Genomic DNA, 13,639 nt, shown 5'->3' with positions numbered 1-13,639 from the left:
GTAGACAATAAGTATGATCAGGTGGTGGGTCAATGTCTTTATTTCACCAGTGCCAGCTGCCGTAGATCAATGGCTCTCAACCCTGGGTTGTGTCTCAACCCCTTTGTGTCTCCAGCAGCAGGGTTGAGAACCCACTGCTGTAGATAAGGGGAGTTCGTCTGCTGTCTGCCTAAAAAGTCCTTACTTCCCCAGAGAGAGAGAGAGAGAGAGAGAGGAAGAGAGAGAGAGAGAGAGAGAGGAGAGAGAGAGAGAGAGAGAGAGAGAGAGAGAGAGAGAGAGAGAGAGAGAGAGAGAGAGAGAGAGAGAGAGAGAGAGAGAGAGAGAGAGAGAGAGAGAGAGAGAGAGAGAGAGAGAGAGAGAGAGAGAGAGAGAGAGAGAGAGAGAGAGAGGAGAAATGATATGTGTGCATCAGGTTTATTCTTCAGTTACCAGTTGACCAGATGGTGAGTGTATGTGTGTGAGGTGGTCAGATAAAGAGAAACCAGCAGGTTTAAGCCATTTGGGAAAAGGACTCCCATGGGTAACTTTACAATAGGTCTTATAACAAAATCAAAACACCATCATCTTAATTTATTTTTAAGTACAGTACCAAACATTCATACAACATGTATTTATATCATATTTAGGTAGTACATTAGGAGTTATTTGAGAGAGTGGACAGTCTCTAACATGGCTACCAGTTTGGCCTACTGTTGATGCTGCAACTGGCTCTGCCACCTGTGACTGCTCTGGACTGGCTCCTCACAGAGCCACCATGCCTGTCTGTTTCCTTCTTCTCTGGTCCACACTGCTGGTTTCACAGAGCTACCATGCCTGTCTGTTTCCTTCTTCTCTGGTCCACACTGCTGGTTTCACAGAGCCACCATGCCTGTCTGTTTCCTTCTTCTCTGGTCCACACTGCTGGCTCTCTTCATCTGGTACACCACCTCAGCTGCCTCATCAGAGAGGGCCTGGGAGCAAACACAGGGAGCGGGGTCAGGTGAGTGTGTGTGTGTGTGTGGACTAGACATACGTTTACGGGAGTAGACTCAGAGGCCTTGGTCTTGCTCTCGTCTTGGAGAAATTGAGAGAGAGGGCATGGCAGGAAGAGCGATATGGGGGGAAAGAGAGAAAGATATTACACAATAGATTTAGCACAGTGACACAATGAGGATATCCTCATTTGTGTAGTAGGAGGTATTTCTATCCTGAGGCAAATGTCTCTCTTTCATTCTCTCTCTCAATGTCTTGAAAACGATCCTTTTGCCACAGGAAGTTCGATAATTCTGTGAAAGAGCAAGAGAGAGAGAGAGAGTGATAGAGAGACAGAGTTTGATTGATTTAATTTATTGATTGTTTGATCAATTAAAGGTCCAATGCAACTGTTTTTATCTCAATTTAATTTCTGGGTTCTGTGATTGTTTTAAAACTAAAATGTAAATAGCAAAAAAGCAATTTCTCAAGCAAGAATTTAGTTAGGACTGTCTGGGAGTGGTCTGAGTGGGGAGGGGAAAACAGAAAATGATCTGATATCGGCAGAGCGGTTTGGAACTCTCTTTCTTATTGGTCTATTAAAGTGGAACGGACAGTTCTTTAGCAACATTAAATCTGATTAAAATCTGTTAATTTACAACCCCAGGAAAAATATGACATAAAAAGAAAAATAATCTAACTGGAGAGCACTAAGATATGGTCATTTTCACGTTTTCTGAAATTCTTAGAATGTTTGGGGATTACATATTCTAAGACATATGTGAAAAATCTATTGCAATGTAGAGTGGGAAAGCGATTCTATAGCAATATAGAGTGGGAAAGCGATTCTATACCAATATAGAGTGGGAAAGCGATTCTATAGCAATATAGAGTGGGAAAGCGATTCTATACCAATATAGAGTGGGAAAGCGATTCTATAGCAATATCGAGTGGGAAAGCGATTCTATAGCAATATAGAGTGGGAAAGCGATTCTATAGCAATATAGAGTGGGAAAGCGATTCTATACCAATATAGAGTGGGAAAGCGATTCTATAGCAATATCGAGTGGGAAAGCGATTCTATACCAATATAGAGTGGGAAAGATATTCTATACCAATATAGAGTGGGAAAGATATTCTATACTAATATAGAGTGGGAAAGTGATTCTATACCAATATAGAGTGGGAAAGATATTCTATACCAATATAGAGTGGGAAAAATATTCTATACTAATATAGAGTGGGAAAGTGATTCTATACCAATATAGAGTGGGAAAGCGATTCTATACCAATATAGAGTGGGGAAGCGATTCTATACCAATATAGAGTGGGGAAGCGATTCTATACCAATATAGAGTGGGAAAGCGATTCTATAGCAATATAGAGTGGGAAAGCAATTCTATACCAATATAGAGTGGGAAAGCGATTCTATACCAACATAGAGTGGGAAAGCGATTCTATACCAGTATAGAGTGGGAAAGATATTCTATACCAATATAGAGTGGGAAAGCGATTCTATACCAGTATAGAGTGGGAAAGCGATTCTATACCAATGTAGAGTGGGAAAGCGATTCTATACCAATGTAGAGTGGGAAAGCGTAATTTGGTTAATTAATAGATACTACAGTAAATAAAACCTAATAAAAATATCTGTCTCGTCCAGGACTGGAGTCTACGCAGACCACATGCACCATAGCCAATCAGAGCTACAGTAGGCCTTTATGCAGATAATGCCATTTGCCACACAGGTCTGCCATCATTCACAATGGACTGGACTGTGTGTTTACAGGAAGTAGGGCCTGCCATCATTCACAATGGACTGGACTGTGTGTTTACAGGAAGTAGGGCCTGCCATCATTCACAATGGACTGGACTGTGTGTTTACAGGAAGTAGGGTCTACCATCATTCACAATGGACTGGACTGTGTGTTTACAGGAAGTAGGGTCTACCATCATTCACAATGGACTGGACTGTGTGTTTACAGGAAGTAGGGTCTACCATCATTCACAATGGACTGGACTGTGTGTTTACAGGAAGTAGGGCCTGCCATCATTCACAATGGACTGGACTGTGTGTTTACAGGAAGTAGGGTCTACCATCATTCACAATGGACTGGACTGTGTGTTTACAGGAAGTAGGGCCTGCCATCATTCACAATGGACTGGACTGTGTGTTTACAGGAAGTAGGGCCTGCCATCATTCACAATGGACTGGACTGTGTGTTTACAGGAAGTAGGGTCTACCATCATTCACAATGGACTGGACTGTGTGTTTACAGGAAGTAGGGCCTGCCATCATTCACAATGGACTGGACTGTGTGTTTACAGGAAGTAGGGCCTGCCATCATTCACAATGGACTGGACTGTGTGTTTACAGGAAGTAGGGCCTGCCATCATTCACAATGGACTGGACTGTGTGTTTACAGGAAGTAGGGTCTACCATCATTCACAATGGACTGGACTGTGTGTTTACAGGAAGTAGGGTCTGCCATCATTCACAATGGACTGGACTGTGTGTTTACAGGAAGTAGGGTCTACCATCATTCACAATGGACTGGACTGTGTGTTTACAGGAAGTAGGGCCTGCCATCATTCACAATGGACTGGACTGTGTGTTTACAGGAAGTAGGGCCTGCCATCATTCACAATGGACTGGACTGTGTGTTTACAGGAAGTAGGGCCTGCCATCATTCACAATGGACTGGACTGTGTGTTTACAGGAAGTAGGGTCTACCATCATTCACAATGGACTGGACTGTGTGTTTACAGGAAGTAGGGTCTACCATCATTCACAATGGACTGGACTGTGTGTTTACAGGAAGTAGGGCCTGCCATCATTCACAATGGACTGGACTGTGTGTTTACAGGAAGTAGGGCCTGCCATCATTCACAATGGACTGGACTGTGTGTTTACAGGAAGTAGGGCCTGCCATCATTCACAATGGACTGGACTGTGTGTTTACAGGAAGTAGGGTCTACCATCATTCACAATGGACTGGACTGTGTGTTTACAGGAAGTAGGGTCTACCATCATTCACAATGGACTGGACTGTGTGTTTACAGGAAGTAGGGTCTACCATCATTCACAATGGACTGGACTGTGTGTTTACAGGAAGTAGGGCCTGCCATCATTCACAATGGACTGGACTGTGTGTTTACAGGAAGTAGGGCCTGCCATCATTCACAATGGACTGGACTGTGTGTTTACAGGAAGTAGGGCCTGCCATCATTCACAATGGACTGGACTGTGTGTTTACAGGAAGTAGGGCCTACCATCATTCACAATGGACTGGACTGTGTGTTTACAGGAAGTAGGGTCTACCATCATTCACAATGGACTGGACTGTGTGTTTACAGGAAGTAGGGTCTACCATCATTCACAATGGACTGGACTGTGTGTTTACAGGAAGTAGGGCCTGCCATCATTCACAATGGACTGGACTGTGTGTTTACAGGAAGTAGGGCCTGCCATCATTCACAATGGACTGGACTGTGTGTTTACAGGAAGTAGGGCCTGCCATCATTCACAATGGACTGGACTGTGTGTTTACAGGAAGTAGGGTCTGCCATCATTCACAATGGACTGGACTGTGTGTTTACAGGAAGTAGGGCCTGCCATCATTCACAATGGACTGGACTGTGTGTTTACAGGAAGTAGGGTCTACCATCATTCACAATGGACTGGACTGTGTGTTTACAGGAAGTAGGGCCTGCCATCATTCACAATGGACTGGACTGTGTGTTTACAGGAAGTAGGGCCTGCCATCATTCACAATGGACTGGACTGTGTGTTTACAGGAAGTAGGGCCTGCCATCATTCACAATGGACTGGACTGTGTGTTTACAGGAAGTAGGGCCTGCCATCATTCACAATGGACTGGACTGTGTGTTTACAGGAAGTAGGGTCTACCATCATTCACAATGGACTGGACTGTGTGTTTACAGGAAGTAGGGTCTACCATCATTCACAATGGACTGGACTGTGTGTTTACAGGAAGTAGGGCCTGCCATCATTCACAATGGACTGGACTGTGTGTTTACAGGAAGTAGGGCCTGCCATCATTCACAATGGACTGGACTGTGTGTTTACAGGAAGTAGGGCCTGCCATCATTCACAATGGACTGGACTGTGTGTTTACAGGAAGTAGGGCCTGCCATCATTCACAATGGACTGGACTGTGTGTTTACAGGAAGTAGGGCCTACCATCATTCACAATGGACTGGACTGTGTGTTTACAGGAAGTAGGGCCTGCCATCATTCACAATGGACTGGACTGTGTGTTTACAGGAAGTAGGGCCTGCCATCATTCACAATGGACTGGACTGTGTGTTTACAGGAAGTAGGGCCTGCCATCATTCACAATGGACTGGACTGTGTGCTTACAGGAAGTAGGGCCTGCCATCATTCACAATGGACTGGACTGTGTGTTTACAGGAAGTAGGGCCTGCCATCATTCACAATGGACTGGACTGTGTGCTTACAGGAAGTAGGGCCTGCCATCATTCACAATGGACTGGACTGTGTGTTTACAGGAAGTAGGGCCTGCCATCATTCACAATGGACTGGACTGTGTGTTTACAGGAAGTAGGGCCTGCCATCATTCACAATGGACTGGACTGTGTGTTTACAGGAAGTAGGGCCTGCCATCATTCACAATGGACTGGACTGTGTGTTTACAGGAAGTAGGGCCTGCCATCATTCACAATGGACTGGACTGTGTGTTTACAGGAAGTAGGGCCTGCCATCATTCACAATGGACTGGACTGTGTGTTTACAGGAAGTAGGGCCTGCCATCATTCACAATGGACTGGACTGTGTGTTTACAGGAAGTAGGGCCTGCCATCATTCACAATGGACTGGACTGTGTGTTTACAGGAAGTAGGGCCTGCCATCATTCACAATGGACTGGACTGTGTGTTTACAGGAAGTAGGGCCTGCCATCATTCACAATGGACTGGACTGTGTGTTTACAGGAAGTAGGGCCTGCCATCATTCACAATGGACTGGACTGTGTGTTTACAGGAAGTAGGGCCTGCCATCATTCACAATGGACTGGACTGTGTGTTTACAGGAAGTAGGGCCTGTCATCATTGACTTTGAACTGGACTGTGTGTTTACAGGAAGTAGGGCCTGCCATCATTGACTTTGAACTGGACTGTGTGTTAACAGGAAGTAGGTCCTGCCATCATTCATGTTGAACTGGACTGTGTGTTTACAGGAAGTAGCAACATCGCGACTTTAGATCATTAGAACACATTCGCTAAAAGCCACAGAATACACTTGAATGGATATCTCGAAATATGTAAACACCACGGTAGTCTTCTTATTTTTGGGAATTTAGGCTCTCTCTCCCTCAGTTATACACATCAACAACAACAAGATCAACAACTAATGCTAGCCAAAACAAGATGAGCAAAAATCTAATGAAGAAACATTAGATAAACCCTCTCAAACTTTTTCAGTTAGTTGGGCGTCAAAATTGCACTGATAAACGACGGGGAATAGTAGCCTCCTCGTCCTTCTGCTGCTTGCCTGCCAATGCACGCTTGTCCCAACCAAGCACCCAAGCTAACTGGCTAAAGTTGGCTAGCTTGTTAGCTACTTCCAGACATAAATGAGAACACATCACTCTGACCATTTTATTCGCCGTAGCAGAGCTGGTTAGGATGTTTATATGTTATCTAAGAGCATTCGTGACTAACTATTCCTTTTTTTTTTGTTTACGTTTACAAACACCGGTCATATGTAGCGGGTTGGTAAATGCATCAGTTATTCTGCACTCAGACGAGAGTGCTCTGAAATCGGAGTAGATAGCCAGAGTGAATTTGCTAAAGCAAGAGATATGCTAACTAAATAACAGTCGTTCAAGTTCTTGCTCGGTGACCAAATGACACCTGCATCTCTAGCTGTGTAAAGCCACTGAAAAAATGATATGAGGGGGGGAAAAGGCACTCACATCTTTCCAATGGCACTCACATCTTCCCAATGGCACTCACATCTTTCCAATGGCACTCACATCTTTCCAATGGCACTCACATCTTCCCAATGGCACTCACATCTTTCCAATGGCACTCACATCTTCCCAATGGCACTCACATCTTCCCAATGGCACTCACATCTTTCCAATGGCACTCACATCTTTCCAATGGCACTCACATCTTTCCAATGACACTCACATCTTCCAAAGGCACTCACATCTTTCAATGGCACTCACATCTTCCCAATGGCACTCACATCTTTCCAATGGCACTCACATCTTTCCAATGGCACTCACATCTTTCCAATGGCACTCACATCTTCCCAATGGCACTCACATCTTTCCAATGGCACTCACATCTTCCAATGGCACTCACATCTTTCCAATGGCACTCACATGTTTCCAATGGCACTCACATCTTCCCAATGGCACTCACATCTTCCCAATGGCACTCACATCTTCCCAATGGCACTCACATCTTCCAATGGCACTCACATCTTCCAATGGCATCCTGCTAGCAGCTAGCTATCTAGTTAACGTTAGGCTTCGTGTTTTTAGCTTCCGACACAAATAGATATGCTATTTAGCCTATTAGCCACGTTATGATTGACTTGTGATCATTGCACTTTGCTAGTTGGATTGTATTGACATTCCCGGCCTTAGTTACATTTGTCCGTTTTTGCCCAGAATATTGAGTCATTGAAACTGAAACAGTGCATTCCGAATGGAGTCAGCAAACAAAGTACCAGGCCAGCTGTGATTTACAACCTGATAGCAACATTTTTTGGACTACCAAGAAATGTATTGGTGAATTACAGTGCCTTGCGAAAGTATTCGGCCCCCTTGAACTTTGCGACCTTTTGCCACATTTCAGGCTTCAAACATAAAGATATAAAACTGTATTTTTTGTGAAGAATCAACAACAAGTGGGACACAATCATGAAGTGGAACGACATTTATTGGATATTTCAAACTTTTTTAACAAATCAGAAACTGAAAAATTGGGCGTGCAAAATTATTCAGCACCCTTAAGTTAATACTTTGTAGCGCCACCTTTAGCTGTGATTACAGCTGTAAGTCGCTTGGGGTATGTCTCTATCAGTTTTGCACATCGAGAGACTGAATTTTTTTCCCATTCCTCCTTGCAAAACAGCTCGAGCTCAGTGAGGTTGGATGGAGAGTATTTGTGAACAGCAGTTTTCAGTTCTTTCCACAGATTCTCGATTGGATTCAGGTCTGGACTTTGACTTGGCCATTCTAACACCTGGATATGTTTATTTTTGAACCATTCCATTGTAGATTTTGCTTTATGTTTTGGATCATTGTCTTGTTGGAAGACAAATCTCCGTCCCAGTCTCAGGTCTTTTGCAGACTCCATCAGGTTTTCTTCCAGAATGGTTTTGTATTTGGCTCCATCCATCTTCCCATCAATTTTAACCATCTTCCCTGTCCCTGCTGAAGAAAAGCAGGCCCAAACCATGATGCTGCCACCACCATGTTTGACAGTGGGGATGGTGTGTTCAGCTGTGTTGCTTTTACGCCAAACATAACGTTTTGCATTGTTGCCAAAAAGTTCAATTTTGGTTTCATCTGACCAGAGCACCTTCTTCCACATGTTTGGTGTGTCTCCCAGGTGGCTTGTGGCAAACTTTAAACAACACTTTTTATGGATATCTTTAAGAAATTACTTTCTTCTTGCCACTCTTCCATAAAGGCCAGATTTGTGCAATATATGACTGATTGTTGTCCTATGGACAGAGTCTCCCACCTCAGCTGTAGATCTCTGCAGTTCATCCAGAGTGATCATGGGCCTCTTGGCTGCATCTCTGATCAGTCTTCTCCTTGTATGAGCTGAAAGTTTAGAGGGACGGCCAGGTCTTGGTATATTTGCAGTGGTCTGATCCTCCTTCCATTTCAATATTATCGCAGTGCTCCTTGGGATGTTTAAAGCTTGGGAAAGATTTTTGTATCCAAATCCGGCTTTAAACTTCTTCACAACAGTATCTCGGACCTGCCTGGTGTGTTCCTTGTTCTTCATGATGCTCTCTGCACTTTTAACGGACCTCTGAGACTATCACAGTGCAGGTGCATTTATACGGAGACTTGATTACACACAGGTGGATTGTATTTATCATCATTAGTCATTTAGGTCAACATTGGATCATTCAGAGATCCTCACTGAACTTCTGGAGAGAGTTTGCTGCACTGAAAGTAAAGGGGCTGAATAATTTTGCACGCCCAATTTTTCAGTTTTTGATTTGTTAAAAAAGTTTGAAATATCCAATAAATGTCGTTCCACTTCATGATTGTGTCACACTTGTTGTTGATTCTTCACAAAAAAATACAGTTTTATATCTTAATGTTTGAAGCCTGAAATGTGGCAAAAGGTCGCAAAGTTCAAGGGGGCCGAATACTTTCGCAAGGCACTGTATATTAATCATGCATTGAACAATATCCATCTATTCTGCCAACAATGCCTTAGTGTACGTCATGGAATGTTGAGTCACATCGAATCAATTTTTTAAAGTTTGTTCTGTAGCATAAACTGGGAATGTGATATTTTTGACTGATATTATGAATGTCTGTTTGTTTCATATCTGCAAAGTAGTTAATACACTGTCAGTTTCACAAGGATCACCTCCACCTTACCTGACACCCTAGACCCACTTGTATATCGCCCCAATAGATCCACAAATGATGCAATCGCCATCGCGCTGTACACTGCCCTATCCCATCTGGACATGAGGAATACCTATGTAAGAATACTGTTCATTAACTACAGCTCAGCATTCAACATAGTACCCTCCAAGCTCATCATCAAGCTCGGGGCCCTGCGTCTGAACCCCTCCCTGTTCAACTGGGTCCTGGACTTCCTGACGGGCTGACCCCAGGTGGTGAAGGTAGGAAACAACACGCTGATCCTCAACACAGGGCCCCCACAAGAGTGGATGCTCAGCCCCCTTCTGTACTCCCTGTTCACCCATGATTGCATGACCATGCTCGACTCCAACTCAATCATCAAGTTTGCAGATGACACAACAGTAGTAGGCCTGATTACCAACAATGACGAGACGGACTACAGGGAGGAGGTGAGGGCCCTGGGAGAGTGGTGCCAGGAAAATAACCCTCAACAAAATGAAGGAGCTGATCATGGACTTCAGGAAACAGCAGAGGGAGCATGCCCCTATCCACATCGACATTGTGGAGAAGGTGGAAAGCTTCAAGTTCCTCGGAGTACACATCACTGACAATCTGAAATCGCACAATTGAAAGTATTCTGTCGGGCTGTATCACCGCTTGGTACGGCGACTGCAGGGTTCTGCAGAGGGTGGCACGGTCTGCCCAACGCATCACCGGCCCCCCAGGACCCATCTACAGCACCTGATGTCACAGGAAGGCCAAAAAGATCATCATGGACATCAACCACCCGAGCCACTGCCTGTTCACCTCGCTATCATCCAGAAGGCGAGGTCAGTACAGGTGCATCAAAGCTGGGACCGAGAGACTGAAAAACAGCTTCTCTCAAGGCCATCAGACTGTTAAATAGCCACCACTAGCTGGATACCACCCAGTTACTCAACCCTGCACCTTAGAGGCCGCTGCCCCATATACATAGATATAGGGCCTTTAGACAGACAGACAGACAGACAGACAGACAGACAGACAGACAGACAGACAGACAGACAGACAGACAGACAGACCAACCACCTGGGAGTCTGTGGTGAGGTCGTCACAGATGGTTGTCATGGTATCGATCCAGTTTCCGTAGATACTCTCCTCCTTTGGGTTGGACCTCTGCTCACTGGAGACAAGAGGTTATAGGGTTAACAAACACACACACACACACACACACACACACACACACACACACACACACACACACACACACACACACACACACACACACACACACACACACACACACACACACACACACACACACACAGTTGAAGTCGGTAGTTTACATAAACTTAGGTTGGAGTCATTAAGACTTGTTTTTCAACCACTCCATACATTTCTTGTTAACAAACTATAGTTATGGCAAGTCGGTTAGGACATCTACTTTGTGCATGACACAAGTAATTTTTCCAGCAATTGTTTACAGACAGATTATTTCACTTATAATTCACTGCATCACAATTCCAGTGGGCCAGAAGTTTGCATACACTAAGTTGACTGTGCCTTTAAACAGCTTGGAAAATTCCAGAAAATTATGTCATGGCTTTAGAAGCTTCTGATAGGCTAATTGACATCATTTGAGTCAATTGGGGGTGTATCTGTGGATGTATTTCAAGGCCTACCTTCTAACTCAGTGCCTCTTTGCTTGACATCATGGGAAAATCAAAAGAAATCAGCCAAGACCTCAGAAAAGAAATGGTAGACCTCCACAAGTCTGGTTCATCCTTGGGAGCAATTTCCAAACGCCTGAAGGTACCTCGTTCATTTGTACAAACTGTAGTACGCAAGTATAAACACCATGGGACCACGTAGCCGTCATACCGCTCAGGAAGGAGACGCGTTCTGTCTCCTAGAGATGAACACGGCATACATAGCAGCTTAATGTGTTACCTTCACTCACCAACACAAAACAGGCCAACAAATGTCAGATACAGATACAAAAAATGTGGTCATTTCAAGGAGACTGGGTAATTATTGGAGTCATCAATGTAGCCGGTGCTATACTGCACCGCTGTCACTCTGCGTTGTGTGTGGTTGATAGAGACCATAAACGTGGACTTTGGAGATCAGGTAGTTTTAATCAAGCAGAACTGACTCTCTGCATCCTGCATCTGCATCCACAAGGAAATAAAACATTTGTAGAGCACATATGTTCTGAGAATCGTCGCCTCTTTCTCTCTCAGTGCATCAAAATAATTTTTGAATAGAAAAATTAATACACTCTCTCCTTATTATACATAACATATTTTACATAGATAAAACCACATACATGCATCCAAAAGGAAATAAATGTTTACTGCCCATATGCAGAGACTCTCCAAAGAACAGTAGTCGGAGACAATATGCAAGCAGCAGCAGTGAGAAAGACTCACTATTTATGGCTGTTCACATTATGGTCTCATAACATTTCCATGTGTGTAACTCTTCTATATCGACATAACCTGAAAGGCCGCTCAGCAAGGAAGAAGTCACTGCTCCAATCTAAAACTGACTACGGTTTGCAACTGCCCATGGGGACAAGGATTGTACTTTTTGGAGAAATGTCCTCTGGTCTGATGAAACAAAAATAGAACTGTTTGGCCATAATGACCATCGTTATGTTTGGAGGAAAAAGGGGGAGGCTTGCAAGCCGAAGAACACCATCCCAACCGTGAAGCACGGGGGTGGCAGCATCATGTTGTGGGGGTGCTTTGCTGCAGGAGGGACTGGTGCACTTTACAAAATAGATGGCATCATGAGGTAGGAAAATTATGTGGATATATTGATGCAACATCTCAAGACATCAGTTAGGAAGTTAAAGCTTGTCTTTCAAATGGACAATGACCCCAAGCATACTTCCAAAGTTGTGGCAAAATGGCTCAACGCAGTCTCTTAAGGACAACAAAGTCAAGGTATTGGTATTGGAGTGGCCATCACAAAGCCCTGACCTCATCCTATAGAACATTTGTGGGCAGAACTGAAAAAGCGTTTGCGAGCAACGAGGCCTACAAACCTGACTCAGTTACACCAGCTATGTCAGGAGGCCTAGAAACCTGACTCAGTTACACCAGCTCTGTCAGGAGGAATGGGCCAAAATTCACCCAACTTATTGTGGGAAGCTTGTGGAAGGCTACTCGAAATGTTTGATCCAAGTTAAACAATTTAAAGGCAATGCTACCAAAAACTAATCGCGTATGTAAACTAATAGTGTATGTAAACTTCCGACTTCAACTGTACATCCATCCAACCATCCATCCATCCATCCATCCATCCATCCATACATACACACACACACACACACACAGACTAACCCACACAGACTAACCCACACACACACTAACACACACAGACTAACACACACACTAACACATACACACACACACACACACACACACACACACACACACACACACACACACACACACACACACACACACACACACACACATACCTGATGTCTTTGAGCAGGTCTTGCTGTGCTCTGAGTTGTCTCTGTGCTTCGTGGACTCTTCCCTTCATAGTTAACCTGGCACACAGCTGGGCACAGTGGACCCCTAAGACTGACATGTTCAGACTGCCTGCCCACACCCAGCTAGACAGAGAGAGAGAGACAGAAGGAGAGAGAGAGAAGCGGGGGGGCATTTAGTGTGTGCGTGTGTGTGTGTGTGTGTGTGCGTGTGTTAGTCTGTGTGTGTGTGTGTGTGTGTGTTAGTCTGTGTGTGTGTGTGCGTGTGTGTGTGTGTGTGTGTGTGTGTGTGTTAGTCTGTGTGTGTGTATGTGTGTGTGTGTGTGTGTGTGTTAGTCTGTGTGTGTGTGTGTGTGTTAGTCTGTGTGTGTGTGTGTGTGTGTGTGTTAGTCTGTGTGTGTGTGTGTGTGTGTGTGTGTGTGTGTGTGTGTGTGTGTGTGTGTGTGTGTGTGTGTGTGTGTGTGTGTTACCTGCTGGTTGTAACCCGTCTCTGTTCAGTAATGATGCGTGTTACTTTCTGTTGATCTCTGGTGGTGAAGGACAGCTGTAGCTGGAACGGTAGTCTGTCTCTACGCATGAAACCTGT

At 44.4% G+C, this 13,639-nt stretch overlaps 1 protein-coding gene across 1 annotated transcript in view; it reads right to left on the bottom strand.

Annotated features, from left to right (window-relative positions):
* Positions 1-556: 556 nt before the first annotated feature.
* LOC139379504 (circularly permutated Ras protein 1-like) overlaps positions 557-13,639 on the bottom strand; it is a 33,953-nt gene continuing 20,870 nt past the window's right edge. Inside the window, exons 15-18 of the mRNA XM_071122321.1 lie at positions 13,524-13,635; positions 13,039-13,179; positions 10,638-10,731; positions 557-950 (exon numbers count right to left, since the gene is read on the bottom strand). Of these exons, the coding sequence (XP_070978422.1) occupies positions 852-950; positions 10,638-10,731; positions 13,039-13,179; positions 13,524-13,635 (446 nt within the window). The 3' untranslated portion in view covers positions 557-851. The remainder of the gene's footprint in view (positions 951-10,637; positions 10,732-13,038; positions 13,180-13,523; positions 13,636-13,639) is intronic.

The sequence above is a fragment of the Oncorhynchus clarkii genome, chromosome 21 (assembly GCF_045791955.1).
Source record: "Oncorhynchus clarkii lewisi isolate Uvic-CL-2024 chromosome 21, UVic_Ocla_1.0, whole genome shotgun sequence".
NCBI lineage: Eukaryota > Metazoa > Chordata > Actinopteri > Salmoniformes > Salmonidae > Oncorhynchus > Oncorhynchus clarkii.
This window is presented reverse-complemented; position numbering and strand designations above follow the sequence as displayed.